General features: G+C 38.7%; 1 protein-coding gene across 1 annotated transcript in view; it reads left to right on the top strand.

Annotated features, from left to right (window-relative positions):
- LOC128114745 (E3 SUMO-protein ligase RanBP2-like) overlaps positions 1 to 18,584 on the top strand; it is a 54,770-nt gene that overhangs the window by 21,888 nt on the left and 14,298 nt on the right. The window contains 12 exon segments of the mRNA XM_052744956.1: positions 420 to 601; positions 685 to 860; positions 1,018 to 1,141; positions 2,645 to 2,806; positions 3,025 to 3,162; positions 3,243 to 3,389; positions 4,873 to 5,052; positions 5,149 to 5,232; positions 8,545 to 8,680; positions 10,966 to 11,060; positions 11,862 to 15,693; positions 15,696 to 16,661. Coding sequence (XP_052600916.1) covers positions 420 to 601; positions 685 to 860; positions 1,018 to 1,141; positions 2,645 to 2,806; positions 3,025 to 3,162; positions 3,243 to 3,389; positions 4,873 to 5,052; positions 5,149 to 5,232; positions 8,545 to 8,680; positions 10,966 to 11,060; positions 11,862 to 15,693; positions 15,696 to 16,661 — 6,222 coding nt within the window.

Below are 18,584 nucleotides of genomic sequence, written 5' to 3'. Positions count from 1 at the left end.
GGGGGAGGGGTAGAGAAGAAGAAAGAAAAACCCAAACAAACCAAAATAATTTATAAAGTGTGAATGTATTCAATAAAAATGTGAAATTTTTGCTATTCTATTTCTCAATTTTGAAACAAAAGCAGCTTGTAATTAAATTTATTTATTTATTTTTGGTTTTTTTTTGAGACAGGGTTTCTCTGTGTAGTTTTGGTTCCTGTCCTGGATCTCACTCTGTAGACCAGGCTGGCCTTGAACTCATAGAGATCTGCCTGGCTCTGCCTTCCAAGTGCTGGGATTAAAGGCATGTGCCACCACTGCCCTGCTCCCGCGCCCCCCCTCCCATTAAATTTAATGTTACCTTAATTGTTTAAGTTTTGATAAACTAAAGACCCATAGAAAATGTACTGTAGATGGTCAGTTTTTCCCCTTTGTTTCAGGTGCCATTCGAGCACATAATGGGAGTCTTCAGCACCTCACCTGGCTTGGCTTACAATGGAATTCACTTCCTACCTTACCAGCAATTCGAAAATGGCTAAAACAGCTCTTTCATCATTTGCCTCAGGAAACCTCAAGGCTTGAAACAAATGCACCTGAGTCAATATGTATTTTAGATCTTGAAGTAAGCAATGATTATAATTAATTAAATATTTTGAGTCTTTGTAATTTGTTTTTCTAACTTACTGTTTTTTAAAAATAAAACAGGTATTCTTACTTGGAGTTATATATACCAGCCACTTACAGTTAAAGGAGAAGTGTAATTCTCATCACACTTCCTATCAGCCACTGTGTTTGCCACTTCCTGTCTGCAGACAACTTTGTACAGAAAGACAGAAATACTGGTGGGATGCAGTTTGTACTCTGATTCACAGAAAGGCAGTGTAAGTACAACAATAATCCTTTAACTTACGGCCTGTGTTTTACTAGGGATTTAATTAAATTTTCATAGGAAGGTTTCATTTGTCATGTGACAGCATGCATGTATGTTAAGTGTTGTTGAACTGCATTTCTTAAAGTAGTTCTGTTCAACTGTTTTAGACCTGGAACGTCAGCAAAATTGCGACTTCTAGTTCAGCATGAAATAAACACTCTGAGAGGCCAGGAAAAGCATGGCCTTCACCCTGCTCTGCTTGTGCACTGGGCACAATGTCTTCAGAAAACAGTGAGTTCATGGAAGGGCGGCTTGCTTTCTTTCTTTCTTTCTTTCTTTCTTTCTTTCTTTCTTTCTTTCTCTCTCTCTCTCTCTCTCTCTCTCTCTCTCCCTTCCTTCCTTCCTTCCTTCCTTCCTTCCTTCCTTCCTTCCTTCCTTCCTTTCTTCTTTCTTTCTTTCTTAGCATTGGCTTACCTTGGGAGGCAGAGGCAGGCAGATCTCTGTGAGTTCAAGGCCAGTCTGGTCTATGAAGTGAGTTCTAGGACAGCCAGAGCTGTTATACAGAGAAACACTATTGGGGCGGGGGGAGGGGGGGGGGGGAGAACATTGCCTTAAACCAAAATGTTTTTGCATAATAAAGTTAATGCATTTACACATAAGCAATTAGCAGTATACTTCCTAGTACTTAGTATGTGGTATGTATTAGATTAGATGTAGATGTTTAGCTTTTTGAACAAGTGTTACTTCGAGGGGCAGATTTTGGTTATTTGAAAATGGCAGGTTTTGTTTTAGGGGGATTAACTGTAGATGGAATGTGATAGAGGGTTTCACGTAGCCTTGAACTTGAAAAAAGGCCAAGAAAGACCTTGAACTACTAATTTGATTACCTCTGCATCCCAAGTACCAAGATTACAGTTTTGTGTCAACATGCCCACTTTAAAAATGGCAGCTCTCAAAAATAGATTGGGACAACTCATTAGTGGATGTGCTAGGCTTTTTCTTTTGTGCTACCAACTAGCTCTCAATTCATGACAAGGAGACTTATTATTAGTTTTGAATGTTCTGCTTAGCTTAGGCTCATTTCTGGCTAGTTTTTTAACTTAACCTGTTTCTCTTTATCTACATTTTACCTTGGGGCCTTTTAACTTTTCTTTTTTGGTTTTTTGAGACAGGGTTTCTCTGTATAGCTTTGGAGCCTGTCCTGGATCTCGCTCTGTAGCCCAGGCTGGCCTCGAACTCACAGAGATCCGCCTGCCTCTGCCTCCTGAGTGCTGGGATTAAAGGCATGCACCACCACCGCCCAGCTTACCTTTTCTTGTATAACTTACTTTCACGACTTATCATGTGGCTGCCTGTCTTCTGGCCCCAGGTGTATCCCACATTCTCTCTTGTTCCTCCTGAGTCTAGACTTCTCCTATTTATTCTCTCTGCCCACCAGCCTCATCTGTCCTTTCTCTGCCTAGCTATTGGCTGATCAGATCTTTATCAGATCAATCAGGTGCCTTAGGCAGGCAAGGTGAAACAAATGCAACATATCTTTACATAATTAAACGATTATAGCATAAACAAAAGTAACACATCTTTACATTGTTAACGAAGGCAGAAACAAGGGTAACACACCTTCACATAGTTAAAGTAATATTCTACAGCATAATCAAATGCCTAGTTAAAATAATACTTCACAACATGTAGAGGCAGTAACTTTTTTTGATATTCCATTTAATTTTGATTTGAAATTTTTATTATTTCTCTAAGCTATTTATGAAGTTGCGGACTTCTGACTTTCTATTTTAGGGCAGCAGTCTTAATTCTTTTTATGATCAACGGGAATACATAGGCAGAAGTGTTCATTATTGGAGGAAAGTTTTACCATTGTTGAAGATGATCAGAAAGAAGAATAGTATTCCTGAACCTATCGATCCTCTGTTTAAACATTTCCATAGTGTGGATATTCAGGTAATAATGAACCCTAATGAATTAATTGCATATGTAATTTATACACATATAGATAGCTACTTAGGCAAAATGCCTTGCTGGTTAGTGATGGTGTTGCTTTCTAAATCATGTAGTTGACAAAATTTATGACTAATGAAATGTTAATTTTGTTTAGATAAAATCTTTGGAAATCATTTGGGCTTGAAGCAGTTTAACTAACAGTCACTAAATGTATTTAGGCATCTGAAATTGGAGACTATGAAGAAGACGCACACATAACTTTTGCTATATTGGATGCTGTTAATGGAAATATAGAAGATGCCATGACTGCTTTTGAATCTATTAAAAATGTAGTTTCTTATTGGAATCTTGCATTGGTAAGTGATAGAGGAATTGAATTGATGTTAGTTTGTTTGATTGATTGCTTGCTTTGAAAATCTAATTCTATTTTGTGTAGATTTTTCACAGGAAAGCTGAAGACATTGAAAATGATGCCCTGTCTCCTGAAGAACAAGAAGAATGCAAAAATTATCTGAGAAAGACTAGGGACTACCTGATAAAGATTTTAGATGACAGTGATTCAAATATTTCTGTGGTTCAGAAAGTAAGTTTTTGGTTGTTGTCTGTAGTTTAGTGGTATTGATAACTGCCCGGGTTTTATATATATTTTGATAACCTTTTTTTTTTTTTTTTTGGTTTTTCGAAACAGGGTTTTTCTGTTGTAGTTTTGGATTTTGCTGTCCTGGATTTTGCTCTGTAAACCAGGCTGGCCTCGGAACTCAAAGAGATCTGCCTGGCTCTGCCTCCTGAGTGCTGGGTTTAAAGGCATTCACCACTTCCAACTGACTTTTGATAACTCTTAAATCTTTCAGTATCCCTTATTAGATATATCAGGGCTTGTGTGTAGTGTGAATGCTATACTTTCTCATCTTAGGTTTGGTATCTCTTAAAAACCACCACCACCAAAAACTTGTCAGTTGGGGCTGGGAAGATTGATGTACAAGCGTGAGGGTCCAAGATTGGCTACCCAGCACTCAAGCAAATTCCAAGTGCTCATGACCACCCACCTATGATTCCCATTCTCAGGAGGTCATAATAGGCAATCCCTTGAGTAAGCTTTGTAGTTAGACTAGCTGAAGCTGCAGGTTCAATGAGAGACCATGCTTTGGTATACAAGGTTGGAAGTAATCAAAGAAAATATTTGATATCAAACTTTAGCTTCCACATGTGCATATGTGCACACATTCCTGCACATGTACATGTGAATATTAACAACACCACCCCCCAAAAAAACCCATAAAACTTAACTAAAAAAATAAAACTTTGGTATCTAGATACATAGTGGTTTCTAATACAGACAGTAATTTTGTCATTTTAGCATGTAATCAAAATGAATATGATAACTAGTTCTTTTTTTTTTTTTTTTTCTTTTTTTTTTTTTTTTTTTTTGGTTTTTCGAGACAGGGTTTCTCTGTGTAACTTTGCGCCTTTCCTGGAACTCACTTGGTAGTCCAGGCTGGCCTAGAACTCACAGAGATCCGCCTGGCTCTGCCTCCCGAGTGCTGGGATTAAAGGCGTGCGCCACCACCGCCCGGCGATAACTAGTTCTTAATGAATTTTGGTGAAGTGAATCAGTATATTTTTCTTGTTTCCTGTGAACTAGCTGTCAGCAGTTCACACTCATACTGATTTTATGTTTAGCTTTCCTTCTGAGTATTTTGTTTATTAACTTTATTGCTGCTCTTAGATTAGGGTTTATATTGTATGGTGCATTTCAGCATGTATATTTCACTCTATTTAAAATATCTTAGAAGGATTGGTAACTTTGTCCATATGGAAAAGCTTCCTAAGTACACTTTTATTACTGTGACTTACAGAGGTAATGGAAGCCACTTTAGATTCTGCAATGCATTTGTATATATAACGTAAGATGTATTAAAATGCTTGTTAAAATGTCTGTGGTGTACATATGTAGTCTTCACAAATAAAGAAGTGAGGAAAAAGTGAACAGTGTAATAAAATAGAATCCTTTATTTGTTAAGGTCTTATTTGGAATATTTTTGCGAACTAAAGCCTTTTCTTTTTAGTTGCCTGTTCCCCTTGAGTCTGTAAAAGAGATGCTGAACTCAGTTATGCAGGAACTTGAAGACTACAGTGAAGGAGGTACTCTTTATAAAAATGGTTGCTTGCGAAGTGCAGATTCAGAGATAAAACATTCTACACCGTCTCCTACCAAATATTCTCTATCACCAAGTAAAAGTTACAAGGCAAGTAGGAAAGAAACATATCATTGTATCATGATGTTCTTTTCTAAATGTTGTAAACACTCTGAACATTATTTTTGTGTATATTTGTATGTTTAGTATTCTCCAAAAACCCCACCTCGATGGGCAGAAGATCAAAATTCTTTACTGAAGATGATCTGCCAGCAAGTAGAGGCCATAAAGGTAACCACTTAATTTGACTAAATAAAACTCCTATGTGGAGATTCTTTCTCTAATCATTTCCTTATTCCCTCACTTCCTGCCACTGACAGGGTTTCTCTGTGCATTCCTACTGTCCTGGAACTGTGTAGACCAGGCTGGTACCGAACTCAGAGATTTGCCTGCCTCTGCCTCCCAAGCGCTGGGATTAAAGGCATGTGCCACTGTCCGGCCCATGCCCAGTTTTTTAACATTTTTTTTTTCTTTTTTCTTTTTTCAGTTCATTTACTTACTTTCTTACAGTTAATAAAAATGTGCCCTTACTATACTCTATAGAAATCAGTTATATATTGTGTTTTACATATCTCTTGACTCTCAACCATATTTTCTAAATTACTTACACATCTATTTCCTTATGAGATTTGAATCTTTGAAGATAAACCCTTTATCTAAAGCTTAGTATGATCCTGTCATCTCCCACGATGGACTTGTACGACTGTGCACCATCATACCTTTTTCTCTTGATTCATTTCTCAGTGTGGCTGTTGTTAAAGTGTAGCTGGAGTTTTTTCTCCGGGTCCTGCTAAGCCCTGGTAGTCCGACAGCCCACGGCATCTTTACATGCTGCTTGTCATGGCGGCAGCTGGCAGTGTCTCCTTCCTCTGCCTTCCACTTCCCAGAATTCTCCTCTCTCCTTGTCCTACCTATACTTCCTGCCTGGCCACTGGCCAGTCAGTGTTTTATTTATACAGAACGATATCCACAGCATTAAAGTATGTTAAGTTTATTACTAAGAATTGAAAAATTGTCTGAACTTAATGTTTTTTTTCTGTTTAAATGCTTTAAATGAATGCTTAATTATAGTGTAGCATTTAAGGGGACTTCATTTTAGAATTATAAATACAGATTTTTTTCCCCTCATACTTTTTGGGTAAGAACTAAATTATTTACTAAGGACATTTTGCTATGTGGTGATTATTATAGTATGTGTAATCAGCAGTGTTTGGCTTTGATAACTGGTTAAATACCAAAGTTTTGAATTTGTACCATTATTTTTGTGTTACATGAACCATGATAACACATTAGAGTTTTTTCAATGTACAGGTTTTAGTCATTTAGTATTATATTCTGTGGAAATGTATAGAGCACTAGTTGGGAGCCTGGGAGACTGGGTACCACACAGAACTCTGACTCTAGTTAATGTTATTGAACAATTTGATTTCTTACCTTTTTTTTAAATATATAATTTATGCTCATTGGTGTTTTGCCTGCATGTATGTCTGTGTGAGGGTGTTAGATACCTAGAACTGGAGTTACAGACAGTTGTGAGCTACCATGTGGGTGCTGGGATTGAATCTGGGTCCTCTGGAAGAGCAGTCAGTGCTCTCAACAGCTGAGCCATCTCTCCAGCCCCTGATTTCTTACTTTTGTCCATTTTACGTTTTGTAACGCTTGAGAATTGTTGAAATATTCTCAAAGTTGTCATCACATCTCCTGGTTCTTTAAAAAAGTGTGTGTGTTGTGTGTGTGTGTGTGTGTGTGTGTGTGTGTGTGTGTGTGTGTGTGTGTGTGTGTGTGTCCGTGTGTCCGTGTCCATGCAGGTGGGTCCGTGTGGAGGCCACAGAGGCTGACTTCTGTTGTCTTCTGTTGATTCCCCTGTGTTCTCATTGAATGTGGAGTGACCAGTGGCCGGTGAGCTCTGGGGAATCCCCTGTCTTCCTCCTCTAGTGCCAAGGTTCTGGTTCACACAAGCAGGCCCGGCTTTTATGTGGGCACTGAAGTCTGAACTCAGGTCTTCACACTTGTGCATCAGGCACTTCACAGACTGAGTCATTGCCCCGGTCTCCTGAGTTCTTTTAATATCAACAGTTAGGATTATATTGTAGATCAATTTCAGAAGTATGGGCCAGATACCCGTTGTTTGCTGCCGTTTTTTATTTGTGGATGTGTAGCATCTAGACAGTCGAGTAAGAAGATGAGTGGGGACTATTTTTAAGTTGAAAACAGAGGTAAGGAAATATTTGAAACACTTGTATTTATTTGTTTATGTGTTTGAGACATTGGCTATAGTATAGGAAGATCTCAACTTGTAGTTTTTCTGCTCGCTTTCCCTTGTGTTGTGATTATATCTGTGAACTACTATGTTTTTTTCTGATCTCATTTGTTATAAATTGGTTAGATGCCTAGGCAGAGAATTTTGAAGCTGTTTTCAAAATTGGCCTGTTTTTTGAAAAAAACCAAAACCAAAAAAAAAAAAAAACAAATGATTTTGCACACCTGTTTTAATCTCAGCACTTGGGAGCAGAGGCAGGTGGATCTCTGAGTTTGAGGCCAGCCTGGTCTACAGGGTGAGTTCCAGGACAGCCAAGGCTACACAGAGAAACCCTGTCTCAAAAAACAAAACAACACAAGAAGAAATTCATTGATAAGTCCCTTTTTTTTTTTGAGCTGAGGATCGAACCCAGGGCCTTGTTCTTGCTAGGCAAGCGCTCTACCACTGAGCTAAATCCCCAACCTCAAGTCCCATATTTTAAGAGGAAGTTTGGTAAGTTCTGGAGTTGGGTTGGGTGTTGGCCCTTAAGTAGAATACTAGAGATAAGATAACTATGTAGAAGGCAGTGGTGTGTCTGGCATCTTGTCTGACAGGAGAGAGTTGGTGTGAAAACATTTGGAGTTGGATCTGGATCTGATAACAGTTCTGTCTTTTCCTGCCTCTGTCTAGTCTATGTCTCTTTGCAGTATGAGTCATATTGTTTACTAATGGTCTGACTAAGAATGTATACATGATAAAGTTTGAGCAGATAGTGATTTCAATTGCTGTGAGTAATTTGTCATTACCTTGGAAATTTGTTGTCAACCTCCCATGTGGTTAGGTACTGAGAGGTGACCTTCAGTGTTGACTTGTCCAGATGATGAGAATAGAAAGAGTAGTGTGTGAGACCTTAGAAGCTGAGTATGTAGCTCGAAGGGCTTGAGGACAGTAATTATCAGAAAAGGAAGTTTATCTGTAGGTCTTAAGTTTTTTGAGTAGGTAAGTGTTTTGGCTGGACTAAATTTTATGAAGATTAATGTAAGTTAAGTATGGAATGGAAATGGAATGAGATTTAGGAAATTAGTTCTTTGGGCTAGAGTTAAAGTGAATGATTAGAGTAGACAAATTTCAGCAAGTTAAGGAATCATGTTTTCAGTACCCAGATTCCACTGGAAAGTATATTCTAAAAGGTACCACCAAGTATTTAACTTTAAAATATTTGCTAAGTATTCATCCGCCTAGACTGTTTCTGGCATTATATAATTAAATGTTTAACCCCCCCCCCTTACTTTTCCCTTAAATAGAAAGAAATGCAAGAGTTGAAGCTAAATAGCAACAACTCTGCGTCCCCTCATCGCTGGCCTGCAGAGCACTATGGACAAGACCCAGCTCCTGATGGCTACCAGGGCTCACAGACTTTTCATGGGGCTCCCCTAACAGGTAAGCTGGCAGCTGAACAACCCTCAGATCCCAATAAAATATTACCCCGCTTTTTAAAATTTCCCCCTTTTTTGTAGTACTGAGACTTAAACTTGGAGCCTGTGCTTGCTAGATAGGTGTTATATCTCTGAGCTGTACCCCAGCTCAGTCTGCCCCCCAACATTTTAAATATGTAGCTTGTGAATTTAACTTGTCTGTAGTTTTGTACATTCCAGTGTATCTCTACTTCCATGTTTGCCAAGACTCTATAATTAGTATACTGAAATTTTATAAATCCAGTCAGAAACAAAATAAGTCTTACCTAACCCCATATATATTAAAGCTCAAGGAATGTTTTAAAATCCTTTTATATATATATTATCATAGCTAAACTGTGAAATGTTTCATAAATTGAAACATGTTGACCAATATAGTTATGTATTAAGAGGTGCCTAATAAATAAGAACTTAAACCTCTTGAGAGTTATTTTGATGATGTTTAGAGAGACGGGAAGTAATTATTTATTTTGATTGTGAGCCTAGCCTTTTATGGCCAAGTCGTCTCTAGCCCTTTTTTTTTTTTTTTTTTTTTTTTTGGTTTTTTCGAGACAGGGTTTCTCTGTGTAGCTTTGCGCCTTTCCTGGAACTCGCTTTGGAGACCAGGCTGGCCTCGAACTCACAGAGATCCGCCTGGCTCTGCCTCCCGAGTGCTGGGATTAAAGGCGTGCGCCACCACCGCCCGGCTCTAGCCCTTTTTTGAAACATGATTATTCACAGGAAAGCCCATAATAAGTGTTCTCTTGCTATTTATTTATTTACTATCCCATCTATCTATCTATCTATCTATCTATCTATCTATCTATCTAGCTAGCTAGCTATCTATCTATCTAGCTATCTATCTTATCTATCTTATCTTACCTATCTATCTATCTATTGAATGAGCGATCTATTGATCAATCGAGATAGGATTTTATTATACAGGTCTGCATGGCTTGGAACTCACTGTGTAGACCAGACTGGCCTCAAACTCAAGACCAGACCTGCCTCTTCCACCGAAGTGCGAAGAGTATAGGCATGTACCCCCTACAGCTGGCTCCATAATAAGTTTTTTTTTAAATTTTTTCTTTTTTACATTTTAGCCATATAATTTAACTCCTAAAATGTGGAGATACTTGTTTCACATAATTACTATGAGCATTTGTGTATGTGCAGGTAGGTATGGGGATGTCATTTTTTTACTATGTAAGAAAACACTAATGAGCCAGTAGTGTTTATTGTGGGTTGGCTATGTACAAAAGTACATTTTGTATATAACTTTATCATAGTACCCGGGTATAAATACATTGGTAATCTCAGGGTTTTTTTTGTTTGTTTTTTTTTTTGTTTGTTTTTTTCGAGACAGGGTTTCTCTGTGTAGCTTTGCGCCTTTTCCTGGAACTCACTTGGTAGCCCAGGCTGGCCTCGAACTCACAAAGATCCGCCTGGCTCTGCCTCCCGAGTGCTGGGATTAAAGGCGTGCTCCACCACCGCCCGGCCTGTAATCTCATTTTTATAGATGAGGAAATGACTTTAGAAGGATTAGTTAGTTTATCCACTATTACTTACTATACAGCTAGTTACTGTGATAGATCTGGTATTTTCATCCCTAACTTGGAAGCAACTTGCCAGTATTGTACAGTGCCCCCAGGTGCTCAGCAATAATAATAAAAATAGATCTCTTTTACCTGATAGATACCTCAAATGGTATTTCTATTCTGAAATCTGAAATTCTTTTAAACTTGAGGCCATCAGATGCATTTTGGTTACTAAATCCTTTGTGACTGCTCTATTTCTAATGTTGATCACTTCTGTGTGTTTCCATCCTGCTGGTCTTAGATGGACCATTTGCTTTCTTCTTGGTTTTCTTTTAAGAGAGGACCTCTCACTCTGGAGCTTTGACTGAAACTCATGAGGATCCACCTGCCTCTCTGAGTGCGTGCGGGAACAAGGAGCACACACCGCTTGTGCCCTGCTGTAGGGTGCTTGCTAAGCCTTGTTCCTGGTGACAGTAGCAGTGTTAGCTTTTTACTTTTTGTGTCGTTTGATAGGGCATTTTTACTTTATTTTTAGTTTTTCATTTATTGATTGCTTTATGGGTTACTTTAATGTGTAGAAATGTGAAGATCAGAATAAAACTTTCTTTGATTCCTGTTTTGTATTTATAATTCTTGTCTAGATAGTATTTTGAACTGTAGAATAGACTTTTAACATTGTTTTCTTTTTCTTTTCTTTCTTTTCTTTTTCTTTCTTTCTTTTTTTTTTCTTTAGTTGCAACTACTGGCCCTTCAGTGTATTATAGTCAGTCACCAGCATATAATTCCCAGTATCTTCTCAGACCAGCAGCTAATGTTACTCCCACAAAGGTAACAAAGGAAAAACTTTACATTTATAACCATTTACATTTTAAATGTTTCGGTTTCTTTTAAGGAATTGAAAGGAGTAAGTAGTTCCGTATTGGAAATTATGTTCCCAATACAGGCATTTCTTAGTTATCTTGTTTTTGTGTTTTAACAGTAAATCGAAACATTTGGAACATTTTAAATATAGGAGGACTGGTAGTTTTAGCCCTCGTATCCTCTTATTTTGGTAAGAATAGGGCTAATAGATTTCTGCTTTGCTAGCCTGGTGTATTGCCATCCCTTTGACTCAAACCAGATGTTACAACAGTAATGGAAAATGAAGACTTCAAGGGCAGAGAGCTGGGGATGCATTTAGACCCTTCTTTTTCTGCTTATTGTGACTTGGGCAATTTTTTTTAACCTCTGTACCTCTTAGGCTATCTAATTTAAAATGAGACTAATATTACAGTTAATACAGTTTTTGAGGATCCTAAAATGAGTTAAAATGTTTAGAACAGTGCCCAGTTGATACATTAATAAATGCTCAGTGAATTTTAGTCATAATCATGACTGTTAATTAGCATCGTTTAGTGAATGAAGAAGGTATTATTTCTTGTCATTGTAAGTGTAGATTTTTAAGGAGCTGTCTTATCAGTACTGTCATGCCAAGTAAATATGCAGGTGTCTTTGTAGCACCATTGGTGTCTCCTGATATTCTGTGTACATTGAAAAATACTCTAATTTGAGGTTTGTGAGAGTTGATTTGTATGTAGCTCTTTATAGTTTTATGGTTAATCTACAAAATATTTTGATTTTTTCTTTTAGGGGCCAGTTTATGGCATGAATAGGCTCCCACCCCAGCAGCATATTTATGCCTATTCACAACAGATGCACACACCACCAGTGCAGAGTTCATCTGCTTGTATGTTCTCTCAGGAGATGTATGGTCCTCCCTTGCGGTTTGAGTCTCCTGCAACAGGAATTCTGTCACCCAGGGGTGATGATTACTTTAATTACAATGTTCAACAGACAAGCACAAATCCACCTTTGCCAGAACCAGGGTATTTCACAAAGCCTCCACTTGTAGCTCATGCTTCAAGGTCAGCAGAATCAAAGGTTATGGAATTTGGAAAAACAAATTTTGTTCAGCCCATGCCGGGTGAAGTTATAAGGCCACCTTTGACAACACCAGCACATGCAACACAGCCAACTCCCTTTAAATTTAACTCAAATTTCAAATCAAATGATGGTGACTTCACATTTTCATCACCACAGGTTGTGACACAGCCTCCTGCAGCACCTTATAGTAATAGTGAAAGTCTCTTGGGTCTTCTCACTTCAGATAAACCTTTGCAAGGAGATGGCTACAGTGGACCCAAACCAATGTCTGGTCAGACTGTTGGGTCTCGGAATACATTCAATTTTGGAAGCAAAAATGTGTCTGGAATTACACTTACAGAAAACATAGGCCCAAACCAGCAAAAGAATTCTGGTTTTCGGCGAAGTGATGATATGTTTACTTTTCATGGTCCAGGAAAGTCTATATTTGCCACGCCTGCTTCAGAGCTGGCAAATAAGAGTCAGGAAACAGATGGAGGAAGTGCTCACGGGGATGAGGATGATGATGGCCCTCACTTTGAGCCTGTGGTACCTCTCCCTGACAAGATCGAAGTAAAGACTGGTGAGGAAGATGAAGAAGAATTCTTTTGCAATCGTGCAAAGTTGTTCCGTTTTGACGGTGAATCCAAAGAATGGAAGGAACGTGGGATAGGCAATGTAAAGATACTCAGGCATAGAACATCTGGTAAAATTCGCCTTCTGATGAGACGAGAGCAAGTGTTAAAGATCTGTGCAAATCATTACATTAGCCCAGATATGAAACTCACACCAAATGCCGGCTCAGATAGATCTTTTGTATGGCATGCCCTCGATTATGCAGATGAGTTGCCAAAACCAGAACAGCTTGCCATCAGATTCAAAACTCCGGAGGAAGCAGCACTATTTAAGTGTAAATTTGAAGAGGCCCAGAACATTTTAAAAGCCTCAGGAACAAATGTGTCTACTGCACCAAATCATACTCTCAGAATTGTAAAAGAACCCACAACTCTTGATAACAAGGATATTTGCAAATCGGATGGGGGAAATCTGAATTTTGAATTCCAAATTGTAAAGAAGGAAGGGTCTTGGTGGCATTGTAGCAGCTGCTCATTTAGGAATGCTGCAGCTGCTAAGAAATGTGTATCATGCCAAAATGTAAACTCAGCCAGCAGTAAAGAGCTCCTAGGACCACCATTCATTAATGAAAATGGCTTTGCTCCTAAAACTGGCCCAGAAAATGCTCAAGATGGATTTGCGTTGATGACTCCAAATAAGGAAGGTCATTGGGATTGCAGTGTTTGTTTAGTAAGAAATGAACCCACTGTATCTAGGTGCATTGAATGTCAGAACACAAAGTCTGCTAACAAAAATGGATCTTCTTTTGTTCAAACTTCTTTCAAATTTGGGCAGGGAAATCTTCCTAAGTCTGTTGACAGTGATTTCAGATCAGTTTTTTCTAAAAAAGAAGGCCAGTGGGATTGTGATATATGCCTGGTCCGAAATGAAGGAAGTTCTACAAAATGTGTTGCCTGTCAGAACCCAGGAAAACAGGCTCTGTCTTCTGTTTCATCACCTGCCTCTTTTAAGGCCAGTACTTCAGATACCAGTAAAACTCCAAAGGGTGGCTTTGAGGACATGTTTGCTAAGAAAGAAGGACAATGGGATTGTAGTTCATGCTCAGTGAGAAATGAAGCAAATGCTATAAAATGTGTTGCTTGTCAGAATCCTGTTAAACCGAGTCCATCTAGCACCTCTTTCAAGTTTGGTACTTCAGAGATGAGTAAGGCTCCCAGGAGTGGATTTGAGGGTATGTTCGCCAAGAAGGAAGGGCAGTGGGATTGCAGCCAGTGTTTAGTCCGAAATGAAGCAAGTGCTACTCAATGTATTGCTTGTCAGAATCCAAATAAACAAAATCAGCCTACAACTGCTGCGCCAGCTTCTGCCTCTTCAGAGACAAGCAAATCTCCAAAGAGTGGATTTGAAGGATTGTTTGCCAAAAAGGAAGGACAGTGGGAGTGTAATGTTTGTTCTGTACAAAATGAGAGCTCGTCTCTAAAATGTGTGGCTTGTGTTGCCTCCAAGCCAACTCAGAAGTCTACTGTAGAAGTTCCTTCAGCTTTCACAGTGGGCTCAAAATCACAGCTAAATGAATCTGCAGGAAGTCAAGTGGGAACAGAATTTAAAAGTAACTTTCCAGAAAAAAATTTTAAATTTGGCATTACAGAGCAGAAATTTAAATTTGGGCATGTGGATCAAGAAAAAACACCTTCCTTTGCCTTTCAGAGTTCTTCTAATACAGAATTTAAGTCCATCAAGGACGGATTTAGTTTTTCCATTCCTGTATCTGCTGATGGTTTTAAATTTGGCATTCAGGAGCAGGGCAGTCAAGAGAAGAAGAGTGAAAAACCGGGTGGAAACGATGCTGGTGTGCACGCTCCCGATGCTGGTGTGCACGCTCCTGATGCTGGTGCTCAGAAGAGTGGTAGCGGCGGCGTGGTCTTTGGTCAGACAAGCAGTACTTTCACCTTTGCGGACCTTGCAAAGTCAACTTCAGGGGAAGGATTCCAGTTTGGCAAGAAAGACCCTAATTTCAAGGGATTTTCAGGTGCAGGAGAAAAATTATTCTCATCACAGAGTGACAAAGTGGCTGAGAAAGCAAATACGTCTTCTGACCTTGAGAAAGATGATGATGCCTATAAGACTGAGGACAGTGATGACATCCATTTTGAGCCAGTGGTGCAGATGCCTGAAAAAGTAGAACTTGTAACAGGAGAAGAAGATGAAAAAGTTTTGTATTCACAGAGGGTGAAGTTGTTTAGATTTGATGCTGAGATAAGTCAGTGGAAAGAAAGGGGCTTGGGGAACTTGAAAATTCTCAAGAATGAGGTCAATGGTAAACTCAGAATGCTGATGCGGAGAGAACAAGTACTCAAAGTCTGTGCCAATCATTGGATAACCACTACAATGAACCTGAAGCCGCTCTCAGGATCAGATAGAGCGTGGATGTGGCTAGCTAGTGACTTTTCAGATGGTGATGCCAAACTAGAACAGCTGGCTGCAAAGTTTAAAACACCAGAGCTAGCTGAAGAATTCAAGCAGAAATTTGAGGAGTGTCAGCGACTTCTCTTAGACATTCCACTTCAGACACCCCATAAACTTGTAGATACTGGCAGGGCTGCTAAGTTAATACAGAGAGCTGAGGAGATGAAGAGTGGACTGAAAGATTTCAAAACGTTTTTGACAAACGATCAAGTAAAGGTTACTGAAGAAGAGAACACAAGTTCAGGTGCGGATGCTTCCAGTGCTCTAGACCCAACAGTGAAGCAGAATCCTGAAAACACAGGGCCTACCTTAGAATGGGATAACTATGACTTACGGGAAGATGCCTTGGATGACAGCGTCAGCAGCAGCTCAGTTCATGCTTCTCCATTGGCAAGCAGCCCTGTGCGGAAAAACCTCTTCCGCTTTGGTGAGTCAACTACAGGATTTAACTTCAGTTTCAAATCTGCTTTGAGTCCATCTAAGTCTCCTGCCAAACTGAACCAGAGTGGAACTTCAGTTGCACTGATGAAGAATCTGATGTTACTCAAGAAGAAGAGAGAGATGGACAGTACTTTGAACCTGTTGTACCTTTACCTGATCTAGTTGAAGTATCCAGTGGTGAGGAAAATGAACAAGTTGTTTTTAGTCACAGAGCAAAACTCTATAGATATGATAAAGATGTTGGTCAATGGAAAGAAAGAGGCATTGGTGATATAAAGATTTTACAGAATTATGATAATAAGCAAGTTCGCATAGTGATGAGAAGGGACCAAGTATTAAAACTTTGTGCCAATCACAGAATAACTCCAGATATGACTTTGCAAAATATGAAAGGGACGGAAAGAGTGTGGGTATGGACTGCATGTGATTTTGCAGATGGAGAAAGAAAAATAGAACTTTTAGCTGTTCGTTTTAAACTACAGGATGTTGCAGATTCATTTAAGAAAATTTTTGATGAAGCAAAAACAGCTCAAGAAAAAGATTCTTTGATAACACCTCATGTTCCTCATCCAAGCACTCCTAGAGAGTCACCATGTGGTAAAATTGCTGTAGCTGTTTTAGAAGAAACCACAAGAGAAAGGACAGATTTAACCCAGGGAGAGGAGGTAGTAGATGCAACTTCCGAACCTGGAGAAACATCTAGCACTTCTGAAACAACACCAAAAGCAGTGGTTTCTCCTCCAAAGTTTGTCTTTGGCTCAGAGTCTGTTAAAAGCATTTTTAGTAGCGAAAAATCAAAGCCATTTGCATTTGGCAATAGTTCAGCCACTGGATCTTTGTTTGGATTTAGTTTTAATGCACCTTTGAAAAATAGCAATAATGAAGTTACTTCAGCAGTTCAGAGTGGATCTGAAGGAAATGTAGAACCTGACAAGTGTGAGCCACAGACTGACATCAGACAATCTTCAGATGGCAAAGTCAGAAATGTTGCCTGTCCACAGGAGGAGTCTGCACCGAGTTACACATTTAAAGCACCAGAAAAGGGTGAGTACACAGTCTTTAGAGTTAAGTGTGTGTCTTTGACTCTTCAGAAAACTGATGTTTCAGTCAAAGTTGTCTCAGAAACACTAGTTAGTGAACATTCAAAAGTATTGGAACAGACAAGTTTAACCCCTGAGGAAGTTTACTCATTAAAGTATTCAAACTTAACAGATTGTAAGACGTGTCATAAAGCAGAGCCAGAGAACCTAGTATAGTAAGAACAAAGACTCATGCACTTGAGTCAGTCTTTTAAATGTCGATTCTTCAGTGTTTCGTTTTAAAATCACTTGAAGCATGTGATACTGAGATGTTACATGTATGTTATATGAGTTAGTATTGCCATCTCTTACTAAATTAGCAAAGAAAGACCTTGGGGATAAATGAATATGTAAGACAACTAGCTTGGTATAAATTGAGGGTTCTGACTTCTTATATATTAAGAGTCATTCATTTTGTTTCATGAGACGTTAAAAAAATGAAATATTCTTTATTTTCCTAGGGTTTAATTTTAGCCTTTTTAAATCTAATCCAATGGCCTTTTGGACCAGCATCCCTCCCTCACAACCTGAGAGCAAAGGTATAGAGCTAGCATTCTCGGTGTGAGGTGACTAGCAGCTGGTAGTCCTTAGCCGAGTAGTTGTGGCTGGCTGAGTTGAAGTACCTAACACTGCAGTGTGCATGCTAGAGAGTGCCATTTTACAGAGCATCCCTTTGAGTAGTGGTGTAATAAACAGCTTTTAATATTGGTTTTAAAATGTACCTGGGTACGCTCTGTGTGCTTTTGTCAGCTCTTTGCCTCATTTTCAACTCTGCTTAATGTCTGTCTGTCTGTCTATCTGCTTCACTGAACTTTATCCTTCTCAACTCTGTTTAATGGAGACCCGGTTTCCTAATTTTTGACTTTAGTCACTACTGTCTGCCAGTATCCAGATAGGAGGGCAGTAGACTGTGTAGAAAACATGTCTCTTTAGGGGTAGAAACTATGTTTGAAAGTAGACCTCACTTTTACAGCTACCATTCTGGAGCTCGTGTTCCTTATGTAGTGCCGATCATTTCTAGATATGTGTCACTTCTTGACTAGAACGTTTAGTATTTAGAATTTACAGAAGCCCCATTAAGAGCAAATGAGGGAAATGTGTCCAGTAATGCATCTTGACCTTGCAGAAGGGTAGGTACCAGTTCTCTATAGTGATACTGTCCAGTAGAAATAAAGTGTGATCTGTGTGTCTAAATTTGTCTGTGAGCAACATAGAAAATGAAACACTAAAAGAAATCGGTGGCATAAAAAAAATAACTTTTAATGATCTACTCAGTTTACTATATATGTACAAAATATATATAGTAAACTTTTAATCAGGATTTAAAAATAATGAAGGTATTTTACATTCTTTTTTTATGACAAGGCATTAGAATCCAGTGTGCACGTTCATACTTCCAACACATCTTAGTTTAGTTTACTTTGCAAGTGTTAGGAAGTCACATGTGGGTAGGCTCCCATATTGGACATGGTGGCTTTAGAGAATGTTTCCCTCTTACAGCCGGTACATGCATATTTCATGACTGCTGTAAGGCACTGGTTTATCAGTTCTTACAAGCTAGAGAATTTTAATATATCAAAATAGACTTCTTGTATAGGGTTCTTTTTTTTTTTTCCTCTCTAAATTTTTGTCCTTTCATTTGGTGGGAGTGGATAGGGGTGTTTTTAGCCACAGAAATTGTCTTGATACATAAAATATGACTATAGATTGATTGTTTAATTTTATCTAGTTCTACACTTGGAAATATGAAAAAAAAAATGGATACAGTGCTATCACCTGCCATCCTTTGCAGTTAAAAGTTCTTTGCTTTCTTTATAGAAACTAATGAAGGTTGGCTCTGGGTACACTAATTTTATGTTGGATAATCCTGAAGATAATTTTTTTCAGG

This window comes from Peromyscus californicus, unplaced genomic scaffold (genome assembly GCF_007827085.1).
Source record: "Peromyscus californicus insignis strain IS unplaced genomic scaffold, ASM782708v3 Scaffold_19__1_contigs__length_69161282, whole genome shotgun sequence".
Classification (NCBI taxonomy): domain Eukaryota; kingdom Metazoa; phylum Chordata; class Mammalia; order Rodentia; family Cricetidae; genus Peromyscus; species Peromyscus californicus.
The sequence above is the reverse complement of the archived record's forward strand: the minus strand, read 5'-3'. Positions and strand labels throughout refer to the sequence as shown.